Here is a 27,455-nt window from a genome sequence, read left to right on the forward strand (position 1 = left end):
AAAAAGAAGAGAGATGTGTGGAATAAATAAAATTAGCTAGTGAGACCGTACTAACATTTGGTACTGGTTCAATTAAACTAGGATGTATTAAATTACAAATACATAAATAAATAATGGTGGAGATATTGAAATTTAAGAAATGAAAATAAAAAAAGTACAGCGAAATAAAGAAAAATAAAGTTGGTAGTTCAAAATGGTCCGGGTACAGCTTTATCTATTTAAAGAGAGGCAAACTAAAGGACCAAAATGTATAAGGACCCAGCTATAACTCCATTCCGTCTGAATAGGAGTCCTCACCATTATACTATACATTTAATGAATGCTTTAATACTCTACTACTCAGGAATATGCAAAAACGTAATTGCAAATTAACAGTTGATTAACTAATAGAATGCTAAAATTGATTAACAATTTTAACTCTTAACTAAATATTAAAAATTCAAATAAAAAATAAAAGTTGAGGAAGCGCCTCAATATCAAAAAAAAAAAAATATATATATATATATAATATATATTATATATATATATTGAGGAAGCAAATTCCGAAGGAAGAACAGTGCAGAACTTACTAAAAACATAGATTATTTGGTCGACTATTTGACCTTTTAAATATTTTAAATTTTAAAAATTTAATTCTTTAATGTTATTTGATTTGATGCTTAACTTCAAAAGACCTGAACCTTAAATTGATCTCAAGTTCAATTTTCACTAAAGAGGGAGCGACAAATCAAAATACCGCTCCTTTCACTATATATAATATTGCTTGCTCATGTTGTTGATATATATTCTAGCTACGTACCGACCAATTAAACAAACAAGAGCATGATTTCCTTACACCCAACCACCTCGCTTATACCCTTTTATCTTATTTTTAATGGAGGAACCCCAGCCGCTCGTAAGGCTGGTACCGCCGCAGCTACCGCAGGACCAAGAGGCAGGCGCTGCGGGACCGCCGCTCGTCCTACTGCACTAGGAATAGCTGCGGGAACCGCTTGTGGAGCTAGTCCAAGAACAGCTGCGAGTCGAACAAGTCGCAGTCGCACGGCCAGAACAGCGACGTGTCGTGCAGGTAGGGCCGGTAGAGGAGCTACCGGCAGTAGGCGAAGCACTAGCGGGGGACGACGCTGTCGAACACGCTGGGCTACCGGTAGCACTGGCTGTCGTGGCAGCCGTAGCGCTACCCCTAGGGGGGCTACTCGTCCTGCTCGTTCAACAGCTACGGCGCCGCCATCCCGGCCGCGACCTAGCCCTTGTACTGCTACTAGAGCTGCTGCTAGGGCTCCCGCTACCTCGTCTACGTCTTCAACGGCTACCGGCACTCGTGGAAGACCTTCACGGGCTGGACCAAGCACGACAGCTGCTCCACCCGGCGGAAGGGCTTCTTCCACACCTGCGGCCACCGCTAGTGCTGCCGGAGCTAGAGGGGAACGAACGTGCAGCTGGGGCTCTTCTGGAGCAGGGGGCCCAAGAAGCAGTGGCCGTCCCTGAGGGGGCAGTCGCGGCTAACCAGGTGGAAGTCGCCCAGCGGGAGCTCGTCCGCCCGCAGCCGCCCCTGCTACAGCGGGTCGAACTACGACTACTACAGCGGCCCCTGGTTCTAGCGGCGGAGGACGAGGCAGGTGGCGGGTAGAGAGTCGTGGACGTGTATTAGTAAGTAAGAGTAAGTCTATAGGAGCATACATGCAGCTAGGACGCCATTGATCTAAAATGAGATCAATTTTTTAATAATTAACTTAAATCTATAGAAGCATGCAGGAAGCATGTAGGACACCATTTAATTTTTTTTAATAAATAAATAAAAACGACTGCAACGACTCTAGGCTTAAGATTCACTCCCAGACTGAAATCTTTTTCAAATCTTTAAATCGTGCGGCGTTAGTACGCGGATTAATATATGCTACTAGCACTGCACGAATTAAAATTAATGACAAATTATCATGTTATCACGATGGCGTGTGTCCGTATAATTAAACAAAAATGAAAAACTTTTTTACTTCTCAAACCTCCAAGTTTTAATTTCCTCTATAGCTCGAAAAGTAAAGTCGGGAACATGATAGGCTTTGAAAAAAAAAAAAACAAAAACTCTTTTGGAACAAACTATTTTTTTTACGGTACTTTTACTTTAAAATAATTTGTCTTTTGCCTATTTCTAAATTGAGAGGCGATTTATCGACACTTACATCTTTTAGTTTAAGTGTTGGAGAGCTTTAAATCACCGATCAAATAATCACATCAGAGACTGTGGTATTTAAATTCTCTTTTAATGCTTATTTATCAGAATCATAGAATAAATTAAAGAGCGGAAACAGAACCCTCGCTCTAACCGGTACTCTCGCCGCCGCCGCAACGGCCGCAACAAGAGGAGCTACTTCCTTTAACATCTCAACTATTCCTCGTTCTGCTACTAGGGGTGCTTCAGGAGGGTTAGGCCGCCAACGGGCGGCGGCAACCGCTCCCGTTACCGGTACTAGCGTCGGTAGAGGTACTGGGTACTATCCCCTAAGGTGTATTTGGGGTTCTTAAACTCTTTAAATAAGAGGACATAAAATTTATATTTATTTTTTTATTTCTTAATCTTTCATACTATATTTTTCCCATTTTTACAGATTTTTCGATGTTAAAAGACTTTATTTAGGGGGTTGAAATAAATACATAAATAAACTGTAAACAAATAAAAGCTTGTAAAATCAAGCTCAATAAGATCAATTAAAGTAATTTCAAACAGTTTAAAATATCACCATAACCATTGAGGAAATTGAAAACTGTTAATTAATTGAACGTCAATCCAAAATCAAGCTTCGACGAAATAAATACGCACGCAACTTTTTTTAAATAGGCTCGTTTGCTTTCTGTTGGAATGGGAAAGAGAAAAATGGCGAGAAGGAAAAATTATTTTCTCTTCCTTTATATTAGAATAACAAAGAGATGGAAAAGTTTTGAGCCTAAAATTAAGCAGATAAATAAGAAAAAGGAGAAAAAATGATTATTCATAATGGGTCATTATTGTTCTCTCCAAAAGTACAGAAAAAAAAAGGGGGGAAAATTATTTTACCAAACATCATGCACGTGAGAAAATTATTACTATTTTTTCTTTTCTTTTCTCCCGTTTTCTCTTTTCACTCTCATTTGGGTCTTCTAAAAAAATTCTAGAGGAATATATTGGATACGCTGTTCTTTAAAACAAACTTACAGTATCAATTGTTTGACAATAATTAATACTAGTAGATTTACAAATAAACTAGCAATCATTATTTCTTTAAGATTGACACTAGCAAATTCCTCCACTTAAAAGATTAAAATAACATGGTCGTCCCACTTTATTTGAGTCTCGCTATTATTTACTGATGCTTACACAATAATTAATCCTACACATTCATTTTTTTCGCGATTAATTTTCTCGTGCTAAAGGTCATGCAACTGTTGTTCGCCAACTCAAATGACAGGGATAAATATCAATTACCGAGAAATAATTTATGTAATTTCTAATTAATTAAGTCCTGACACTTAATTATAGTTTGTTAGCTTTTACATATATATATTTATAATGAGCAGATTAAGGTGCTGATGACATGTGATGATGCAGGCGCGAGCTGGAATCAGGGAAGTGCACTTCCTCCCCTTCAACCCAGTCGACAAGAGGACGGCCTTGACCTACATTGATGCCAACGGCAACTGGCATCGTGTCAGCAAAGGTGCCCCCGAACAGGTAAATATTATACTCTCTCGTGTATCCACCTTTTTTTTTTAAAAAAAAAAAATAATAATAATTGAAAAATACTTTTATATCAAATGGCAACTTTGTCCCTCAAAAAGGACGCTCATCAAATTTCTCTCTACAGTTAGAAATATAGTAGTTATAATTATATGCATCTTATTTAATTGGATACAGTAAAAAACACAGTAACTATAAATAATTTCTTCAGTTATATTTAATTGAGAAGTATAATTTCAAAATTTTATCACTTTCTATATATATAGAGGGGTGAGGAAGAAAATATTCTTTATTTTAAAAATGAATAGGAATGTAAGTTTATCTTTTATTTAATGTTATTCTCTCTAACTTGTTACAATTGGAACTGTGGTCAATTTAGGTGTAATTCCAACTGCCGCACTTAGGATTTCTTATACAGTTCCATCTCCAGTAGTTAAATTTAAATGTATCAAATCAAAAACCAGATTTCGATCTGCATATAGTTGCAACTGCACCAGATGTCGATTTGCATGCAGTTGCAATTGCAACGGATTTCAATCTGTATGTAGTTGCAACTTCACGCAGCCAACAACAAATATTCACAGTAACTCTATCCTCGAATTAATAGCTCTTTAAATGGTTTTACTGTTGTTTTCTCTTTTCTTTTTCTTTTTTTTTATTTTCACTATGCCTATTCTATAACTGTATTAACGGCGAAAAATCAGCAGTGAACTAACAATAGTCAACTGACAAGCACAAGTCCGCAAAATTTTAGTAACTTTGTATGAATATATCCGAGAACTAACACTTTACATGAAGTTAGGAACAAACACATTTCACTGTTCATGGATTTTGCAGGATATATTTGGATTTGCCTCTTGAAATTCACTTGGGGTTGCTGACTTCTTTTCGCTTTTTGTAACACAAACAGATTATGAGCCTCTGCAACTGCAGGGAAGACGTGAGAAAGAAGGCTCACAGTGTGATCGACAAGTTCGCCGAACGCGGGCTTCGCTCGCTAGCCGTTGCAAGGCAGGAAGTCCCCGAGAAGAGCAAGGAGAGCCCGGGAGGCCCCTGGGAGTTTGTTCTGCAAAACATTTCCAAAACCCCAAGTCTTCCTATTTAAACATTAAGTTATATTTCCGATTTAATGTATTTTGGGAGAGCAGTTTTAGGCTAAAAAGTGAAAGGGGGGATAGGAAATTTTTGGAGGTGAAACGGGAGAACATTTTATTTTATACAAGTGTCCCCCCATGCCACACATGACACTACTATTTTACTGATAAACGGGGAATGGTAAAAACAAAGGAGGGAGTAGAAGGAGTTGGCGGCGGAGCTAGCCGGCGCCAAAGAGAGGTAAAAGAAGAGGTGGATGAGAGGAAGAAGAGGACGTGGGAGCGGCGGGGAGCTAAAGCCGCTGTCATCCTTCCTTTAGTTCCATCCGCACCTACCTCTTCACCCGTTCTGATTGCTCCCGCTTCCGTTCCGCCGCCTCCTCCCGCTTCCCCACAAACACCCGCATCTGCCTCTATACCTGCTCCCGCTCCGTCACCTCCTCTCTTCTCCCGCCTCCCCATAAAAACCGTATTTTTTATAAAATATTGCCTTGGAATTGTCGAGTGATTGCCATCCCCCACTTCACGTATAAAAAATAAAATATTCCCCCGTTTCATATCCAAAAATTCACTGTCCCCCCTTTCACTTTTTAGCCCAAAACTGTCTCCCCAAAAGACATTAAATCGGTTTATATTTACGTTCTATTCGCCGGTAGTCGTTATGCTGTATGGATCGGGGGCGAATAATTATAAAAGCCACATTAAGACGTAGTAAACATTACGATGTGATAATTGGTTCTAATGTATAACCTACTTGATTTCTGCCATTAGGACCGTTCTAACGAACATTAGAACGGTCGTATTAGACTTGGTTTACGTGGGAATATCTTACCTTTGTCGTACATTTGAAAACATATCTTAGGATCATCGCTTGCGTGGTAGTCCTTCGTTAACAACGTCTTGGCGGCGTATCAATTCTACCTTTCAAATTCATAGGGGCCGAATTATAGTTTGTAGGAACACGTTAATATAAAAAATGTTTTATTGAGTGCATAAATTTCGAAGTTTTAAATTATAGTGCTTATAATTATTAGTATTTGGTAACCTAAAATTGTGTTTATTTTTTAAAATTTATTCAATATAAAAGTTGAATTGTTCATCGTTCCTTTATGTTGAAAATAAAGGTTATATATACCGGATTATGTACAGGTTTTACTATCGCGTTTTATGTTATCCTACAGTTGAATTCTGTTTTAATATCTGTAATGGTCATACGACGATAGATTACTTATTAGTAACAGAGTGGGCTAGAGTAAAAATACCAGCATAGACTCTTTAATCACTTTTCATGAATTATTCTTGATAAATATTATCAAAATCAACTTCGAGGTAGGTTTCTGTTTTTCGGGGTAGCTCGAATTATCAACAACCCTCGGCTTGTAGGACTAGGAACTAGACCAGTTTTTAGAGGAAGCCCTTATCGCATCCCTACGCCTTGCCGATGCTAACCACTGGGAGCTTCAAACGCGGGAAGCTGACCTAGTTCGCTAAGCCGACTACTCCCTAGCCTAGTCGGCTCAAGCTTTGAAAATGACATATTAGCCAAGCCGATCTACTCGGCTTACATACTTGACACACTTTTGACCTCAGCCGGCTTCTTCGACTTACTTACTTTTTGTGTCATCAACCAGCCGACTTTCTTGGCTTAATGGAAATATATATAACTTAAACTAACCACCTTTTTCATGTTCCCAGCTCACACGGACTTCCGTATGTCTGAGCCAACTAGATCAGATTAAGATGAGGATCCTTTTCGTCATTCACGATTTTTCATTTCCTAATGTCCATCTGATGAGGATTCTTTACGTCTCTTTAACGATTCTTTTATTTTCACCAGAAGACAAGAGCCTTTTTTCTGGAGAAAAGTTCCGCAATAACCGGATAAATATCTAACGGGGATAACTAGTCAATAAGGGATAAGTGCTAGCCGGTGATAAGGACAAAAGAGTCCGGTGAAAGTCGGCTAACCTTGGCGAACCTTGACAAACGCCAATGACATTGAAGGGAATTAAGCGCGCCACCAATGAATCTTAAAGAAGGCTACGAGGGTCACGCGTCATTTTAACAGTAGTAATTTCTTGTCTCAACTCACCTCATAGCCACATGGTGAACCGGCGCGGAATAACCGAGTTGTTATCAAATATTGGTTACCTCTTATTTGTTGCTCATACTTACTGGTTATATATATATATATGTGTATACTCAGATAGGTAATACTAGTTATCCCTCAAAATTCTCGAGATTTTGCATTTACGTTAACATAAAATTCCTGTTTACAGGTTTTCATTCGGCACCTGGATGTTTAGACGAGGATCTAGTAAGTGTACCCTGCACAAGTTACACGTTTATAAACCTTTGTTCTTTGTTTGAAACTCGTGTTTTAGTTTTGGTTTTACATGCATCAGGGAACTAGTCTTTGTTTATATGTAACACAAGTTCGGGGTAAACTTAGAATTAAGTGACAATGACTAAGACTTCGTTTTGGTATACATACCGAGGTTGAACCAAGTAATTGTCCCAGTCATTTCAAGACTTTGACGTATCATTGACTTTTTACCTCCAAAGGATAAACCGGAGAAGTAAACTAGCCAAGTTGAATTTTACTTCAAGATTATTGTTACTTTTTTCCTCTAAAGGGATAAATCGTAGTAGAAAGCGAGACAAGTTGAATCTGTTTCAAGTTTATTCTTTCATTAGTTGATTAGTAGTTGATCTTCAGGTAGACTACTATTGAACTCGTACAGTTGAAAGAAGTCCCTTGACGAACATAATCTCAAGAGAGTCCCTGACAGTTACCATTTCAAACTTGTTATACATAATCGTCCCAGTGGTGAGCTCGAAAGAGAAGGATACAGACAGAAGGATGATACACGGGACGAAAGCGGCGTTATTTGAAACGATCAGGATGATTTCCGGTCACTCCTTCCATCGAGTTACAGTTAAAACCATTTCCAGTCTGTTCTTTCGGCTGTTTATCGTTAACATAAAATACAAGTATTAAATTTAAAAGAAACTTAAATACAGCTTTTAACTATTTTTATGATCGTTTACAGAAATGATAAACAATTCATAGAAGAACTGAAGAAGTTTATGAAGGAATATAGATTGAAAGATTAACTTAGAAATGTAGAAGAGAGTAATTTAACTTATCATTAGCCAAAGGAAGTACCTTTGTCATCTTCATAGATTCGTAAGTCTTTAGTCTTAGTGTTGTCTTTAACTTATCACTGACATAGTCTTTTTGTCTTCATCGTAACAGTCTCTTGGTGTTGTACGCAGCTCTTGTCTGTTAACTTTTCAGTCTGGTAGTCTCTCTTTTTTTGTTTTTTAACATCGAGTATAAGTATTCTATTTTTTCTACTCGACTAGACCTTTTTAGAATAGTTTGTACGTTAGAAAACGTTTTGAGTTAGTTAGTTTTAGACTTGTGTTCTAATTCCCCATTTTTTTCATGGGTTGTCTAAGTTGAAATTTCCCTTTTGTAATAATATCCGTAATTATCAGTTTAAATTTCGCTTTTTCCCTTATTATCGACAAAACGTAATAAACGTAGAGTGTTAGTGGTTTGAGAATGATTGATCCTGTTTTGCTTTTTTTTATTAGTGTCGTGTGAGATTGGCGTATTTGGATACGGTTCTTTTTATCACGTGATTGGTAAAATGTTACTTCTCAAGGAGTGTTCAATTCCGTTGAAACGAAGGTGGCTATTTACTTGACGTAAGACTCCAATAGGAGGTATGCTAACTTTATATATGAGAAATATGCCACATCACAACGACCTACCAGAGATACAGCTCGGGGAAGTCGAACTGGTGGCTAAGGTGCACTGGGAAATCCCACACGTCGAGGGAATCGGACGCGTACTAGTGCTGGTGTAAATAGTAATTAAAAGTCCCTGGAAAAACGATTAGTTTCTCGCCAATAGATCAACATTGTCCTTTTTGAAAAGCACCCAAGAAAACTCGTGTATGTATTAAGTGAGTTATTCGTACATAAAACGTACACATGTGGAGTCTCACGCACAGATGTGGTTAAATGATTTTTTTCTATTTTTCAAAAAGGATACGGAGAGGTCAATTGAAGTTCACTATTTAACTGAAGTTCAAAGGGGTTTTTCTACAGCTACTCCCACAATACTAAAAGAGATTGTAAATTTTCCCATAAACGCGTTTTTCAAAATTACCAGCAAGACGAAAAAATTTAAAATTGAAAAGCTGTAAGAGACTAGTTTTAGACTCTCGATTCCGTCGACGTCTTTGTAATCGACAAAAACTCCCATATCTACCTCTAAACTTCAAATCACGGTACATGAAGACTTAACATATATTCGTCTTGAGCGTCAGTGAGTAACTAGATGACTCTTTAATCTCTCCGATGTGACTTACCGTTAAGATAAAAGTGTTCTTGTATAATTATTTTCGTAATATGATTATCGATTTTTTCACGTTAATGACGACACTACTTTAACAACTTCTGTATGGAACGTTGGAGTCGTGCGGCAAACCGAACGAGCCGCTAGAGTCTCTCGAGCGCCATCGACGAGAAGAGTAACTTCTCACGTGACCGAAGACCTCCGACCTCTGGTACCTCACAGGAGACGCGGTCACGGGTAACTCGGAGGGAAAGGAGAGATGGCATTAGAAAGAACCATCATTTCCGTTAGATATCATTGTTTGCTTATTTAGCTAATTTCGTATAGCCTGACCCGTAATATTTTACCACTCAAATAATTCTTTTAATTACTTTAAACCAAATGGAATAAGAGATTATCCAATAGGGTACGGGAAGGCGAATCTTACATCGCTTACCGTTTAAACTTGGTTAGCTCGCCCTGCTTCTTCTGTTACGACATATCGGTCTACTGAGGACGGGTCGGGGTCGGCTACGGAAACTAGAACCGCTTTGGGGTCAACCGTATCTGTCGTTACTCTCAACGCTGGATGTCATTTCCTTTATATTCAAAATAAGTACCGACTTGTAAACGTAAACTGTAGTGAAACCAAAACTTCACTTATCCTCATAGTAAAAAGGATCTACGAATATTCGGATTCTCTTTCTTATAACCTTTACAGGGTCCAGAACCTTAATGTCTGTTCAAAGTTATTTACTAAGTACTTGTGTCTATGTACTATGTCTTTTGTCGTTTCGAACCTATTTGTCTACGGAGATCAGAAAAAGAAGTCTCTTTTCGTCTTACTCGTATTCCCATCTCACTATACTACAACTTATACATGGTTTGTTCTAGAAGTAAAATAGTTGGTCCATCATGATGTCCAAGTTAAATTTAAGATTTTCATAACTCTGACAATGAGTTACAATACGTTATTCGTCGGGTTTTAAACAGGTTCGATATATGTGTAAAAGTTAAACAAACGAAAAAAGAAAAAAAAAAGATCTTCGTCTATTAATTTTCTTCATACACCGTTTACAGATACTTCATAGATTGTTTTTAGACAGCATCATAGGTTATGTCTGTTTGGATATACTTCATGAACAAGTAGCATTCGAGTATTCACTTCCATCTTTGGGTTATCATTCCACCAAACTTATTTCGCTGTTTAGTACTTTTGAAATCCGATGCTTTAACTTAAGTACATTCCCCCTTTTCCTTTGTTGTTTTTCTATCCTCGTACTAAGGCACTTCTTGTTCCACTATAGTGTGTGGTAATATAAGATGAGAACAAGGATGAACTCTGAACTATTCTTTATAGCTTAATGTCTTATGTCTATTACATTATTTACTCGATTGGATGTTTTAAAACGAATCTTCCCTTTGTCCTGTGTTGTTAGACAAGAAGAGATAAACATTAAGAAAATATTTTATACTACTACCTAAGTATTTTAGTTCGTCCTTATAGATTATACGACGCTTATGATTATTGGTACTATTCATTACTTTTAGGTCACTTTTTCTTTCACCTTTTTTTTTGATGAATGTTCAACTCGTTGGTGCTTGCGTGACTGATTTTCGTCTGGTCCCGCGAGTTGCTTCGTGGTTGACGCCCTGGCTCACTGCTTCTACTCCCGGACCGAGTGTTACGAGTGAACGTCCATGTTCCGTCTGTAGTAGAGTACCAGCGAAAGGGAGTCGCTAGATTGCACTTTAAATAGGACGTGGTTCCGTGGTTTTAACGAATAATGCTGTTGTGTTTTAAGATAACGTTAGTTCCGTCATAATACTTTAAACCTTTTTAATATCCGGAGTAGACCATTGACTTTAAATCTTTGTCTTCACTGAGGTGATCGTGATTTTATGTTGATGTTCTTTTTTCATATTGGTTCCATTGTTTTTCTAGTTTTGAGTGGCTCTTCTTTAGCCAGAACATGTATCGGGTCTTTTTATAATGTCAGTAGTTACGTTCTATTGGGGGTTCTTGTTGTGGGCATCGTTTTTAAAGAAAGTTGAAGGTCGATAGACCTTCGCCTCTGCCAAAGTGAGCTAGGAATCTCTAACAGTACTAACATGGACACCAACATCCTCTTCTCTAACATTTACTTTGGTTTGTTATACTTATGATTTAACTTTATCGTTCTTCAAGTCTAAAATACTTTTAAACTTTGTATAATCTACTCCTGATTGGCAGTAACTCCTATCGATACTAGTCTTGGTACTTTCCGCTCTTCAGCTTGAAGGTCTAGTCACGTTACTCGTATTTCGGTTCGAAGTTTTAATGTTTTGTCCTTTTTCTTCTCAATCTCTTCAACTTCGTGTCCACTTATACTCCAAGTTGTTGGGTTGGAGTGTTTGTTGTTCTCTAAGTCTGTATAGAAGCGTTAAATTACAGTAAAACTATGAATGGTGTTATGCCTACCATTACCTTTGTCGTATTTAGACACTTTTCAGTTCTACCTGTCTCTAATTAAATCTATAGTCCTTTCACATTTACTTCCTTAAAGTTATACTTTGATACTTACATACTTTGATTGTCACATCAAGAAGTAGGAGACCTTCTACGTAGACGACCATTCCTGTCGTGATTACTACTGTGACTCTGGTCCAAGTCACTCCTGTTATAGTCTTCGTGAAGAGCGCCGTAGACATCGTAGTCGTTGTCGTTAAGGTTATAGTCGGAAGAAGTCACGGCCCCGTAGCAAGTGTGGCAGTGGACAGTAAGGCGTATATACGAAGAAGAGGACGTCGGAGAAGTGCTAGAGTATGAATACGAGACAGTTTAATTGTATTTTATTTTTTCGAGTACAGTCAATCAGATCAAGTTGTTTTGTTTTGTCTCTGAATGTTGTCTTTCACGGTTACGACGAATGGACCCTTTTGAGGACGTTTTGGTAGTCGAAAGAGTTAGTTAAGCAGTTGTCCTTCGCGAAGGTTGCTTCGTAGGAACACAACCGGTTCGTTCCTTCTCCTACCTATGTACAACCACGGGTAAGGTTCGGAAGCCGGCCAGAGGAAGCGTTATCGTTCGACCAGTGGACTTGTGGTATCGTCGTATTTATGTATTTGATTATATTACATGTATAATGTTAACGGTGTTAATTTCCTATCCATTCTCATCAGGAACTAAACCAATTTAACGTCTCTAGAATGGATTTGATATCGCGTAAAACTCATTCTGTGGATTTAAAAAATTCACGATTAAAGCGATAGATTGAAATGTTATGAAAATTTTATAGTTAGACGTGATTGATAGATTGTATTTACAAAAGTACTGCCTCATAAAGTGCTTAAAAAACAGTCCTTTCAATGTTCATGATATTCCAGCGCATTGCAGACCATCACTTTAATATTTCAGAAAACAAGTCTATAAATAAAGTTGAGATTAAAATCTATTATTTTATTCTTGAAAATTTGAAATACGTAGATAAAATTTAACGTGAAACCAAGGTTATCTGGATATGTTAAAAGCGAAGTACTAATGTATGGCCATTAGTAGAACTGTAACTGCGGCTCTAACTCTCGGAAAGACTACCAGAGTCGCGACAGCACGGCGCCTCCTAGCTTGTCACCGTTGTTCCGNTAGAAAAAAAGAGATTAAAAAAAAAAAGGGGAATAGTGAGAAAAGAAAGAGAAGAGAAAGAAAAAAGGTGAAATATTTTTTTTCCTTTTGTTCACTCTCTCTTACTCCCACACGTGTACAGGGGTTCCCCTCCTCCTTGTTCGTTGGCAGCAAACATAGGCAAGGACGGAACGAACAGAGATAGAATCAGATCGATTCCCGAAATGCCTTTTTGGATCTTCCTCAATGTCCCGGCTATTCACGGAACGTGAGAAGCAGATGAATAATCATCTGCTTCCAGAAGAAATCGAAGAATTTCTTGGGAATCCTACAAGATCAATTCGTTCTTTTTTCTCTGACAGATGGTCAGAACTTTATCTGGGTTCGAATCCTATTGAGAGGTCCACTAGAGATCAGAGATTTTGGAAGAAAAAATAAGATGTTTCTTTTGTCCCTTCCAGGCAATCGAAAAATAAAGAAATGGTTGATATATTCAAGATAATTACGTATTTACAAAAAACCGTCTCAATTCATCATATTTCATCAGATTCGGGATGTGATATGGTTCCGAAGGATGAATCGGATATGGACAGTTCCAATAAGATTTCATTCTTGAACAAGAATCCATTTTTTGATTTATTTCATCGTCTTCTTGATAGGTTAACTCGATCAAATCTGGCAATAATCGTTACAATATTGTGCGTGCGTAGTCATTAACCCTGTCTCCCCCAACATCTCCCCCAACATCGCCTCTGCTATCATGGAAAAGAAAGAACATTATGTGTTCACAAGTGATGATGACAGCCCTATGTCAGGTTGATCGAGCGGTTGTCTTCACTATAAGCTCGGTACGTTCAATCCCAATATTTGATCGTTACCCTCTGGATCTATGATCATACTGAGTGGCTGTTTTCGTTATAGGCTCGACACAGTTGAACCCCGATTCGGACCACAATGTGCTCATCAGCGCCTGACCCGGAGATGCGGATCATCCAAGGCACATTAGCATGGCGTACTCCTCCTGTTTGAATCGGAGTTTGAAACCAAACTTCTCCTCAGGAGGATAGGTGGGGCGATTCAGGTGAGATCCAATGTAGATCTAACTTTCTATTCACTCGTGGGATCTGGGCGGTCCGGGGGGGGGACATTTTTTTTTTGGATTAAACAGGGGTATACCCTATTTGATGAAAGAGAGTACAGAGTAATAATAATAATAAATTAATAATGATAATAATAGTAATAAATTAATAATAAAATAAAAAATATTTTTCTTCGGTCGCCGTCTTCATGATAGGCTTGACCCAGATTCGGTTCATTAAACCGGATCGCCGTCCTCATGATAGGCGTGACCCGGGTGCAGTTCACTGAGCTGGGTTGCTATCTTCGTGATAGGATTAACTCGGATTCGGTTTGTTAAATCGGGTTGCCATTCTCGTGATAGGCTTAACCCGGGTTTCGTTCATAAATTCGAGTTGTCGTCCTCGTGATAGATTTGACCCGGATCCGGTTTGCTAAGCCAGGTCGCCGTCGTGAGAGGCTTGACCCAAATCCGGTTCGTTAAATTGGGTCGCCATCCTCGTGATAGACTTGACGCCCATTCAATTCATTTAACCAAATTGTCGTCTTTGTGATAGGCTTGTCCTGGGTTTGTTTCATTAAACTGGGTCGTCGTCCTCATGATAGGCTTGACCCGGGTCCAGTTTGCTAAGTCAGTTTGTTGTTCTTGTGATAGGCTTGACCTGGGTTCATTTCATTAAACCAGGTCACCGTCTTTGTAATAGGCTTGACCTGAGTTCAGCTAATTAAATCAGGTCGACGTCCTCGTGATAGGCATGCCCCGAGTCCAGTTTGCTAAGCGGGTCGCCATCCTCGTGATAGGCTTGACCCAGATTCGATTCATTAAATCGGGTTGCCGTCTTCATGATAAGCTTGACCTAGATTCGTTTCATTTAACCGGGTCTCCGTCTTTGTGATAAGCTTGACCCGGATTCGGTTCAATCACCGGGTCGCCGTGCTTGTGATTAGGGATGTCAAGATACCCGAAATTTTATCCGAATCCGAACCCGAATGAAACGGATATATCCGATGGATATGGATATGGATTCGGATATGGATATCAAAAATAGAAACCCGACGGATATGGATTCGGATATAGATTTTGATTGTACCCAACCCGAACCCGAACCCGACCCGAACCCGACCCAAATCCGAATTTATTTTGTATTATATATAATATATATAAAAAAATTTGATGTTATATTTGAATTTGTATTTTAAAAATTTAAGTTTAATATAATATATTTTGAAATATTGAAAAAAGAAATANTATATATATATATATAAAAATTTGATGTTATATTTGAATTTGTATTTTAAAAATTTAAATTTAATATAATATATTTTGAAATATTGAAAAAAGAAATAATTGTTTCGGGTTCAAATTTTCGGGTTCGGGTTCGGATTCGGGTTTCGGATTTTTGGTCGGGTTCAAGTTTGGATATGGATTTTTAAAATCCGTCGGGTTCGGGTTCGGGTTCGGGTCTCAGGTTTGGAGTCGGGTTCGGGTTCGGGTTTTTAAAAATCCGCCCCGAATCCGACCCGTTGACATCTCGATCTACTTGTGATAGGCTTGACTCTGGTTTGGTTTATTTAACCGGGTCGCCGTCTTCGAGATAGGTTTGATCCGAATTCGGTTCATTAAACACAGTCGCCGTCCTCGTGATAGTTTTGACCCTAATTCGATTCGCTAAGCCGGGTCACCGTCCTTATGAACCAAATCATAATAATGAATAAAACCGGAGGATAGGCAAGTTCAGTCTAATCAAAGGGTCTAATTTAAACTGAATCATAGACTAGTCAATCTAAATTGAACCATTGAAGGTATTAACAGAACCGAACCAAATTACAAGCCAGTTTTACTCAAACTAAATCATAAAGGATCTAATGTGAACTGAATCATAAGCCGGCTCAACCTAACTGAATCATAGAAGGTTCGAGCCAAGCCAAACCGAACTATAAGCTGGTTTAACCCAAACTCAACTGCAGAAGGTTCAAAGGTTCAATCCAAACCGAACCATAAAGATTCAACTTGAACCTAAGAAGGTTTAATCCGAACTGAACCATAAAGGTTCAACTTGAACCTAAGAAGGTTCAATCCAAACCGAACAAAAAAGGATTCAACTTGAACCTAAGTAGATAGAATCTGAACAGTATCATAAAGGATTCAATTTAAACCTAAGCATCCAATCTGAAACAAACTACAAAGTATTCAAATTTGAACCTAAGCAGATTCAATCTGCATCGAATCATGAAGGGTTCAACTGGAACCTAAGCTAATTCAACCTAATCTGAACTACATGAAGTTCGAGCCGAACCGAACCAAACCATAAGCCGGTTTGACTTAAAAAGCAAAGTATAAAGTATTCTAGTTGAACTACAACACTAGTGCAACTCAAACTTAAGAGGTTTCAAGTTGAGCAAAAATGTAAGAGCTCAATTTGTATCAAACTCAAATAGATCTTGAACCAAATCATAAGGGGTCAATGCGAACCAAATTGAACTATGAGAGGGTCCAAGCTGAGTCTAGATATAGGGCTCAACCCAAACCAAAATTAAAGAGGACTTGAACTTAATCATAAAGGTTTGACCAAAACCAAGTCTTGATGGTCCCGAACCAAAGTATAACGTTCAACCCAAACCAAATCCAAAAGGGCCAAACAAGCCTAAGGTGGCTTAACTCAAATCAAATACAAAAGGTTCAAATCATGCATTCAACTTGAACCCAACCGGGATGATCCGAATTAAGTAAACCAACTCCGCCCAAATTGAAACAGATCAACAATTCAATCTGAGCTAAATTCAACTTAACTGGCTAAGTCAACTTAATCGACTCATAAGCTAGAATCAAATAACCATCAAGTTGTTAAACTGAACAAATGACCGTCAAGTCATTAAACTGAATAAATAACCACCAAGTCGTTAAACTGAGCAAATCAAATCAAACTCTTCTTGACTGCCAAGTCGATAAACTAAGCAAATCAAATCAAACTCATTTTTGATTTGACCGCCAAGTCTTTAAATTGAGCAAAACTCAATTTGACCACCAAGTAGTTAAACTGAGCTAATCAATTTGACCGCTAAGTCGTTAAACTGAATATGTTAAATTCAACTTCAACTCAAATTGACCGTCAAGTCGTTAAATTGAGTAAGTTAAAATTCAGCCTTAACTCAATTTCGACCGCCAAGTTCATAAATTGAGCATTTTAGATTTAGAAAAATTTATGTACAGTGGAGGTATGCTCCTGCTTAAACGATATATATAGCAACTTATATTAATAAAGTTTTATTTTTATGCTTCGGTCTCTTTTATTATCAATATTTAAATTTTGTCTCTTAATTGAGAGTTTTTAACATTGCAAATGTGGGATAATTAATAATAGATTCTTGAGTCTGCTGGAAGCTGTGGGTTTACAATCTAGATTTCAAAATAAAACCTAAATAAATTTAATCTCTATCAGAAATGACCGTTCGCTAGAGAAAGACCTGCGGTGGGCTATTCGTGGTGGTAGACATATGTTTTTGGCCACATACTGATCTTCCAATTTCGTCGGCAACTTTGTTGACGCATTAACTCATTAATAAAGTTATAGAGAATTTCATCTGCTAACCATAGATTAGCGCCGTTAAATGTCTTCTGCTCTATTTTCTTCCAACTTCACCTGTGACCTCCGCTAGTTTTGTTTACTTTCCGTTCAACGTCTGGTACATGCAATTCCTATTGCAACAATATTACATGAACTTCGATCTACTAGAAGTCAAAACTATTTTTGCCATCGGACTTCAATTTTGAAATTCACTGTCATCCTTGTTCGTTTCTCCAAAAGATTGGTGAACTTATGCTTTGATATTGATCTCTTCCAAGTGTCGGTAACATTATTCTTTGATGCCAATCTCTCTTAAGGATCGATAATATTAGTCTATGATATATACCAATTATTAACAATCTGTAATACACTTTGATACCAATTAGTATAAATTAGATACTTATCTTAAAATCGGTTATTGAGATTCTATAATGTAATTGTCCAATTTGATTTTTTTTTTTAATATTATAAACGCGATTTTTTAAACAAAAGTTGATATACACTCTGACTCTTTTTTTTTTTTTATAGAAAGTAGCTTCAATCTTTTATTATTATTATTATTATTATTATTATTATTTGTATCGGTCTCACCACTCACTTTGTTTTCTATAATTCTAATAAAAGCTATTTCCCCGTTGTTCGTCAAACTGTGCAAAAGGTACATGCATGACTCACGGCCACTACAAGCCGTACGCATCACTAATTACCAACGGTACGTCATACCTCACACGGCTTCACCTTATTGAGCCGTACTCGATGGCTTGGCTGGAGTCCGCATATATGTTTTTTTTTTTTTTTTTTTTTTTTTGAGAGATGAGTCCGCAAGTCCGCATATATGTAACGCTGCATTATAAAGTAACATATCCTATCCTAATCCTATTATAATTAGATCTATCATCTCTGGCGCAAATGTCAAATAGTTCGATTGTTGGTATCCGAGATCTCAAATTCGAATTCTACTTGATTCACATTTTCATCTAAATTTACTTTTAAAAGAAATAAACAAAACAAATAGCGTATTATCTTTCTCTTAAAAAAAAATCTATTATAATTAGGATTCTACTTTAATTTAAATTTATATCTTATTCCATCCTAATGTAATAAGTATTTAACTCTATATTTAGATAACTCAAATCTAATCAAATTCCATTAAAAAGAAAATTGCTGCGGTCTCATTTTCTTAAACCTTTGGTGAGTAATGAGATAGAAATAATGTGGAGAAAGTAACGCATATGGTTCTGATACGTTATAGAACATTTAGTGTTAAGTCTCTTCACAGTCAGATTTTTTAGTTTCCCATCCAAAGAGATCTGAAACTGAAACAATTTAAATATAAAATGATCGGATTTGAATTCAAATTCGAATCTGAATCTGCACCAACCTGTATATCTGACACACACACACACACACATATATATATATATATATATATATATATATATATATATATATATATGTGTGTGTGTGTGCGCGCGCGCGCGCGCGCGCGCACGTGTTATGGATGAGAAGCTCCCCTGATGATCTTTTTGACAGGCAAGCCTCCAAGCTCCCCATCAATTATTGAGCTTAGGTGTCATCTGACTAGATTGTTACATAATTATGTGTATCCTTCATCTCTTGTCGTGTAGTATATGGGGAACGGGACAAATCTATACCCATTCTTGTTATTGGATGGTCCAAGTGCACATTACACCAGGATTCTGTGGACCTCTCTTCCCACCCTCAATTGATTTTTTGAGCAAGAATACTCACACTAACTTAATTAGCCAAGAGAGATCAATCCAGATGGAAAAATAAAATAAAAATAGTGATTAGGTTTTCTCTCTACTTGTGGAATGTAGAACATCAGAACAGTTGTGACCAGTAAACTCAATTGATTTGGTAGGATATGCATGGTTCATAAATAGTCTCCACACTGTCGCAGAAAGAAAAAATTAAAATTTATGAGACAAACCTTTTAAAACACAACTTTCCACCATTTGGATTTTATTTTGCAATGCTTTAATATTCACGTAAGCTGAAATCTAGCATGAGAGATGATGCTTCTAGAAGGACTTATCTAATAAAAAGATTCCTTCACCCTCGCGTACATGAGCGGTAGAGATCAAATAAATCATACTGTGTGAATAGAGAAAGAAGGTAAGGAAAGAAATATTAGATGGAGATTTAACCTGCTGATTAATGTCATATATAGGGGAATTGAATCAATAATCTCGCAAAATTGAATTAGGATTAGCGGCCACATATATGTACAATATTATATTACATAAAAGATCAACCCAGCTACTAGGAAACAATAACACTATGTATGGTTAGTCTTAACATACTTAGTAAATGGACAGTGTTTTTATATGGTAGTAATTTTTTTTTTATCAAACAAACCAAAAGTTAACCCTTAAAAAGAATTTCGGCAAGGGATGATAAAGTGGAATGGGTTGAATTGCTAAAAAAAGGACACAGGAGTTGATAGTAGAATAAATGGATTGGAAAATTAAGATGGGACCGGGAGCTATATTCATGTGATAGCATTTAAAAAGAGTTTGGTGTCTTGCTCTCAATAGCACATGGGGAGGGGGCCCTACCCCTTTTGGTAGTTCTAGGGAGATCACAAATGAAGCATGTGCTTCCATGTGCTCCACCAGCACTAACAAACACTCAACCATGCAAGCTAAGTTCCCCCTCTTAATTTTATCTCACTAAATACCATTTGACATGGTCTTCTCCAAATCTCAATTATTAGAAGCTAAGTAGTCTAATTGTAATACCCCGTTTCCTAAAGGGGGCACCCATCCTAAAGCTATTCTAGTACACTCTTAACACGCTTAACTCTTTTTAGCTTTTTCGGCTCAGCCGTGTCCAAAAAGCTATTATCGAATTAAGAGATTTAGTTAGTATTATATTTCATATATAGAGCTATTCTAAACTCTAAGGTGTTACACTAAGGTGCTTTGCCTTTTGACCCTTTTTATTACCATTTGACTATCCATCATCTTCTCCTCTAATGGTTAGCATTTAAAACATCAGTCAACCCAGGTCCTTCCATTCCCAACTTTTAGTTACTTTAGTATTATTATTATAATTATTATTTACTTATAAGCTGGCCTCCATTTGTCAAAGGACTATATTGAATGGATGAGCTTTTTGGCTTTTAATGGGTCAGTGGCAGAAGAAGCTTTTGGCCTTTTCTGCTCTCCCATGCTACCCAAAGTGCTTAAATGGAAGCCTTGCAACTCCATGCTCACCACCACCACAGCGTTTTGAAGGTCTCCTTCAAAGGTTACTTACACATCCTTTTCTCTTTCATTAAGCCTTTCATCACCTTTTATATATGTGCGTTATCATTATGGCAATTTTTTTTTTTGAGAGAAATCATTATGGCAATATTAACTACTAATTTATCATCTTTCTCATAGTTTTACAACTTCGTGTTTCTTTTTTCTTTTTTGTTTCTCTTAGCAATGTTTTCAATGGTTCAGTAGTATTATGACTCCTCTGTAGTTGTTGATGTTGGTTTCACAACGTGGACTAAGAAAAGTAGTTCCCGTGCATGATCTACAATTAGCAATAGTAGTACTTCTGTAGCTTCATTTATACATTGACAAGCTTCATGCATCCCTATATGTACATGTCATCTTAATTATTCAAAGAACATTCTTTCTATTGCCATTCTTAAAGCTAGTGGTATATATATATATATATATATCACCATCTTTCTATTATTCTACAGTGTTTATCCTCTTTCTGCACTAATGGACGATGAGCAGAGCGGCAAGCGGCGAAGGGTTTATTCCTTCCGGCCAAATGATATACCACGTACTGGTTTCTCCTTCAAGTACATTAGTTACCTTTTGCCGTCGCTTCTGAGGATTGCTAGCATTGGTTCCTGCCGCGGAGATGAGGGAAAAGAGATGAAGAAGAAGATTGTGAGGTTCGAAATCGACATGGCATTAGTGCTTTCGGTTGGCGATGACTTCAAATGGAGCCATGCTTTAAAACAAAAGATTCATGGATATTCCACTTTGCTCTCAACCATGATACGAACTTATCCAAAGAATATGTTTAGCTTCGCTGAGAAGCTACACCGCTCTTTCCCATACCCTTCGGTTCAAAGAATGCTTGTTGATACTGGGAACCAAATAATCGTAAACCCTAACGCTAAGCCCATTAAACCACACGTGAGAAGGAGTACTGCACTTAGGTTGCACAAAAGTAGTGTTAAGAAGTGGGTTATGAGTAAAGAGAAAGAAGATGTTAATGAGTGCCTAGGATTGTTGAGAAGCATAATACCTGGTGGGGAAGAGATCATGTGTTTGAGTGAGCTGGTCACTGAGGTGGAGAGTTATGTGAGTTGCCTGCAGTTTCAGGTTGAAGTCCTTAGAGCTCTTGTCAGCTAGCCATTGATGAACTCTTGGGTAGTAATTATAGAATGCATGCCATGTGGAGAGTGCACTATCACACTAGTGGTCCACCAGTATGCTTTGCTTATGTTGTTTTGGGGCAGCTTAAATGTTAAGAGAGAGAGAGAGAGAGAGAGAGAGAGAGAGAGAGATGGAGAGTTAACATTGTAGTTTGGAATGCTTTTTTTTGTCTGTGAGCTACAATCAGCTATGAATGTCAATCAAGATGATGGTGTTTGGTGTTTGTAATAGTAGGTTCAGTTATTTGCATATCTGTACTTGACAATTGATCGATGATGTGCCCTTTATGATTTCAGGTGATACTAATGTATTAGGTTCCCAGCTTGGTATAACTGTGTTTAAGTGTATCATCACTTGATTTGGCATTTTTATGTCATATACTACAATCCTCTAATGTATACTCAATTCCATTGTACTTGATCGATGTAGAATATCTGAAATACATACGAACCAAATTTCATAATTTTTAAAAAATATTTTCATGCATCAAGTCATGACCAAAAATGAACAATCAATATACAGCAAGCTTCAAAAAAAAAAAACCTAAATAGGATTCTTCAATTCCAGACCTGAGTTATCGATCTTAATTAATCTAAGTAGCAAAAAAGTTTTTAAATTTAAGATTCATATGGTTCAGATTTAGTGTTTGGCTGGGGGTTAAGGGGTGGAATAACCCCTTAACCCCCCAATTTATTCCCAAACACCTCAAATAAGGGGTGGGGTTAGCTAACCCCACCCCAAGAATAGGGGTGGGATTAAAGTTAATCCCACCCCTATTTAATTTTTAATATAATTTTAAAATTATAATTTTAAATTATAAATTTTAAAAATTTATAATTTGCAATCTGAAAATTAATATTAGTATTTTTAAAATTTAAATTTAAATTTGAAATTTTACATTTTATATTTGAAAATTTTAAAATGCTTAATTTGTAATCTTAAAATTAATATTAATATTTTTAAATTTTTAAGATTATAAATTTTAGAATTTAAAATTTAATATTAAAAGTTTAAAAGGTTGAAAATTAGTGTTTTTGGATGTTAAAATGCAATTGTAAGTAAAATATTAAAATAGTTCGTGAAATACAATGTTTGTGAAATTTGAACTTAAGAAAAATTTAAAATAGTTGTTCCTAAATTTTAGTATTTTCGAAGTCACAAAAGAGTAGTGAGAAATATTTTTTGGTACAAAATTACGTTAAAATTAATTTAATTTTACTCCTCAAAATATTTGCAATCATACAATTTAAATAAAAAAAAATAAAAGCTTTTATTTCAAATAGATTAATGTGAGGGTATTTTCGTCTTTTTATTTTTTTACCAACCATTATCCTTCTTATCCCATCTACTCCAACCAAATATTATTTCTTAATCCTGGACTAACTCCAACCCACCACAACACAAAAATATTCTAATCCACCTAAAACTGAACTTAATTCTATTCCTGGAATAACTAGTTTTTCTTAATCCCGAACCAAATGGTAGCTACAGAGTTAAATATAAAACATCCTATATTAGCTGCTAGAATTATCGCTGTTGAGCACTCTTGACCGTAAAACAAACAATATTAAAAAGGACAAAATTCGATTTCCTAGGTCCAAATTCTCCCAGTCAAGTATATAGAGCACGGAGGCCTTCCTACTATACAAGATGACTCTCCCTCTTCCCCTGCTCTCTCTCTCTCTAAAAGTTGAGCTCTGAATACTTTTAAAAGTACCTAGACACCTATATAATACATTCATGCCATTTTCAGTAATTGGCGTGTCCGGATAATGGATCAATATTGTCAAACATTTTAGTAGAACTTTCTGGTAATCATTTTGTTATTTTAAATATCATTTCCCAACTCACTGTTGGAGTGACCTTTGAAGAACAGTCAAATATTCGAGCGACTCTTCAAAATAAAGAGACGCGACCATTCATACCAAGATCAAAATTGTAGATTTTAGTCTACATTGTTTACTAAAACTTTTATCAGAAATTGAACTTATTTAGATTTCTAGATTTTAATCTAATAGTTTATAAGAAGCTTCTTATCAAAAACTCAACATATTTGAATTATTCTACACTATTAAATGAGAAAACGCCTAATATAGACAGTTTGAAATTAATTGTCTCATTTTTTTAAAACTATTGATCACTAGATATAAGAAGTCCGGGGCCCATTTTGTAAAGCCTTTTCTAAGAAAAGACCCGTTTGAAGACAGATCAGTTAGTGAAAGTACCTTTTTTTAAAAAACATAATTTTACCGATGTGATGGGGCAGACTCGCCACAATAATAAGAATTTCTCTATCACTTGGACAAGAGTCTCTCTATATTTCTATGGCGTATCATCTAATACAACATATCCACAACACAAATCACTCACACGCATCAGCAAACACAATACCGATGCTCATGCGACTTAATCAGCTAACATCATTAAGATGATGCATGCTCTAAGTACTCCATAGCGAGGGATGATGCGGATGCACAATACACACAACCAACTCTATTTTAAAAGTATTTTCCACCCGAAAATTTACTTTAAAAACTTAATACACACGGTAAATCCAGAAAATTATTTTGAAAATCGTTTCGCAACGAAAACTCATTTTCTGAATCCAACTATCACAAGGGTAGAAAACTGTTTCGTCATAAAACCACAATTACAACATCACCACTATCACAGATTAGTAAACGAAACTCACTATTCATTTATTCTTAAAATAAACATTCACATGAACCAAATAATCGATAACTGAACGCACTACACAACCTACTTATTAATGAAAAACATAATGTAGAGATCAAAATATAACAAAATCCAATAATGATGCACGGAACCTCTAAAGCTCATTACTATCTGCCACTACTACAGATGCAAGATTTGAGTGGCGACAAATTCGCCACCAAAGCCAAAATGTGTCGCCACCAAAACTGTTTTGCGGCGACAATTTCGCCGCATGCCGCCGCCATATAACCCCGCGTAAAAAGTATCTGTGGCGACAAATCGTCGCCGCTAAAAGTTAGATAATTAGCCGGCGACACCTGACTGTCGCCCGCGAAAAATTAGAGAATTAGGTGGCGACATCATGTCGCCGCTAAAAGTTGGAAAAACTTAGATAATTAATGCGACAATTTGTCGCCCATCAAAAATTAAATAATTAGCTACTTTTTTTTCTGATGAAAAATTACTTTTTGAGAAAAAATAATTGGTAGTAATAAAATATTATTGATTTAGTATAAATGCTTAAAAAAATACCTATAATTAATAAAATTTTCTCGTTCTTAAATTTAACTTTAATTTCAATTTAATCCTCTCAAAAAAAATTAACCCAAAACTATGCTCAAATAAATCCACACAAATACTAAGACTGAATCAAACTTTAAATGTAAAAAAGTGCATAAATAATCATATAAGGCAAATAAAAAAGACTGAATCAACTAAATCAAACTTTAAATGTTAGAGTATCATTGCATTGTCACCTAATACACCCAACGCAACCAAAAAACAAAACACAATAATAGTATTTTTGTCATTTCCACATGCTATCAAATATAAAGTTTTCAAAATATGTCTAAGTTTACTTAAACTTGATTCAATACATCGTCAAAATACTACCAAAATTTTTCTCGCCACCACCTCTTATAAATCTGCAAATAAAAATAAAGAAAAATTAGCAAGTCCTCCAACAATTAAACCTGCAACAGAAAAGTGACAAGCTTATCATCTTTTCCACTATAAGCAACATTCAAGATTAATTCGGAAGCCTAGTTACTTGACAACAGTATTGCACAAATACAAAAAATGGAAAGCTACATCAAGCAAGGTAACCTAAAAATCCTAAATTATGAAACTTAATCCAAATAATAACTACTTTTCCTGTATTTTTCTACTTTAAATATGCATCATCAAACAGCACTGCACCTTGAATCGCCACATTTACTAAATTATTTTGGTTGCCTCCGAAGCAAAAGCTGCTTGAACTAATTCTAATAATATTCCCTAATTATTTAGGTCTCCACCAATGTAAAAAGTATGTTTAAAATAACTCCGATAGAACAATCTTTGCCCACATGCACGCATGTGCGCATGTAGAAGGTGATGACAAGTAATTTTCCGAAGAGGTTAAAAAGCTTAAGTGGATGAGAGCTGTCCAATGAGCAATATTTCATCAGCTTAATTTTGGATGCAGTATTCAAATCAAACTTGAATGGTGAAGTTTCAATCAAACTAATAAAAGCAAAAGACAAATGTACCTCAGAACAGGAAGGAACTAATTACCTGCTTTCAACAAAGTTGTTAGTTGGCATCTCCTCAAAGCTGCATCAAGTAACTGATGTAAGCAATACGTAACAGAAGTTCTTATAGAAGAAACCAACAAGACAAGTTAAACTAGTTTCCAAAAGAATTATTCTGATTGGCCAAATTGCTATTTCAGTCCATTTGCAGGGTCATTGAACAAGCCCACAAGTGCTTGATAAATCCACTTGGTTTAGATTCCCGTCACAAGATGGATTTGATTGCACACAATTCAATAGTTAGTGGATTCGGAGATCCAAAACCTAGATTGTCTTTAATCTTAACTTAGTGGACTTAATTAAAGAACCTAAATCAGTTAGTGGATTTAAATATCAAAAGGTTGATATGCCCAGCAGGTTGCGAGTAAGCTTTGAAAGTCACAAGCCTATCTATAACTCTATATGGCATCACCACAGTTCATTGATAGGGGTGGGATCCACTTTAGGGAAGTCAACTCATCGAATTTGGGGCGAATTTTGAAAAATTCGAATCCGAATCCAACTACCAAACTCAAAATTTGAACCCAAATCTGAATCCGAGGGAATTTTAAAAATCAAATTAAAATCCGAATACAACAAAAAATTTGAAGCCCAAACCCGACAAAAAATATGAATCTGAACCGAAAAACATAAACCCGAACCCAAAAATCCACCTTGCTGCTGTTGCTATTCTGCAGTCAGCAGCTGCTGATGCTGCTGCTACTATTGCAGTCAGCAGATATATATATCACATCACGATGATATATATGATAATCTTCATGTCTCTTAAACTACGAAAACTACGAAAACTAAGAAAATAGTTCTTAACATATCAACCCTACACAACTACGGTTTTAACTTTAATTGTACGGTCGGATAGGGTGCATATTCAGTTATTCTTGTGCATCATATAGTCCTCAGCCGTTATTCCGCGGACTTCAAAAATCCGCCTTTGCCAACTCTTCACCCCGCATTGAAAGTGCTACACCGCATCGAAGATACTCCTCACCCGCATTAAAGGTGCTAATACCAATGTTGGTGAAGAGGGCTGATTAAAGTTGGTTGTTTATAACACCCAACTATAATGATATTTATCATTAAAACTTCGTACATTATTCCCAGAAAGAGAGGGGACTTGCTCTTCTGGTGGCGTAAAAGTATAGAAAGGAAAGGACGTAAATAACGAAAGATTTTCATCAGATTTACATTAGAAAAGAAAAAGCGTAAATGATGAAAGGATCCTCATCGAAAATTCATCTTGAGACCTCAGACAGACGGGGTGCCCATAGTGAGACAACATTTGATATATAAACGTCTCAGAGTGATGTTGTTTTTACGAAAAGTCACCGCTGAAAAACCACCGCTGTTCGT

General features: G+C 36.6%; 2 protein-coding genes and 1 long non-coding RNA gene across 3 annotated transcripts; 2 read left to right on the top strand and 1 right to left on the bottom strand.

Moving 5' to 3' along the window:
• The first annotated feature begins 3,556 nt into the window (after window positions 1–3,556).
• LOC109706185 (plasma membrane ATPase-like) lies at window positions 3,557–4,817 on the top strand. Its single transcript, XM_020226987.1, has 2 exons — window positions 3,557–3,706; window positions 4,623–4,817. The coding sequence occupies exons 1-2, from the start codon at window positions 3,575–3,577 to the stop codon at window positions 4,815–4,817; spliced, it is 327 nt and encodes a 108-aa protein (XP_020082576.1). The 5' UTR covers window positions 3,557–3,574.
• Window positions 4,818–20,543: 15,726 nt separating this feature from the next.
• Window positions 20,544–22,047, top strand: LOC109706186. The gene is made up of 2 exons (XM_020226988.1): window positions 20,544–20,677; window positions 21,129–22,047. Exons 1-2 carry the CDS (start codon window positions 20,553–20,555, stop codon window positions 21,793–21,795), a joined length of 792 nt encoding a protein of 263 aa, XP_020082577.1. The 5' UTR covers window positions 20,544–20,552; the 3' UTR covers window positions 21,796–22,047.
• A 3,173-nt stretch (window positions 22,048–25,220) lies between these two features.
• Window positions 25,221–26,771, bottom strand: LOC109706187. The gene is made up of 2 exons (XR_002215110.1): window positions 26,089–26,771; window positions 25,221–25,457 (listed from the first exon to the last, which is right to left on the bottom strand). It is a non-coding gene; the product is annotated as an uncharacterized LOC109706187 (long non-coding RNA).
• Between the last annotated feature and the right edge of the window lie 684 nt (window positions 26,772–27,455).

Source organism: Ananas comosus, unplaced genomic scaffold, assembly GCF_001540865.1.
Source record: "Ananas comosus cultivar F153 unplaced genomic scaffold, ASM154086v1, whole genome shotgun sequence".
NCBI classification, from domain to species: Eukaryota; Viridiplantae; Streptophyta; class Magnoliopsida; order Poales; family Bromeliaceae; genus Ananas; species Ananas comosus.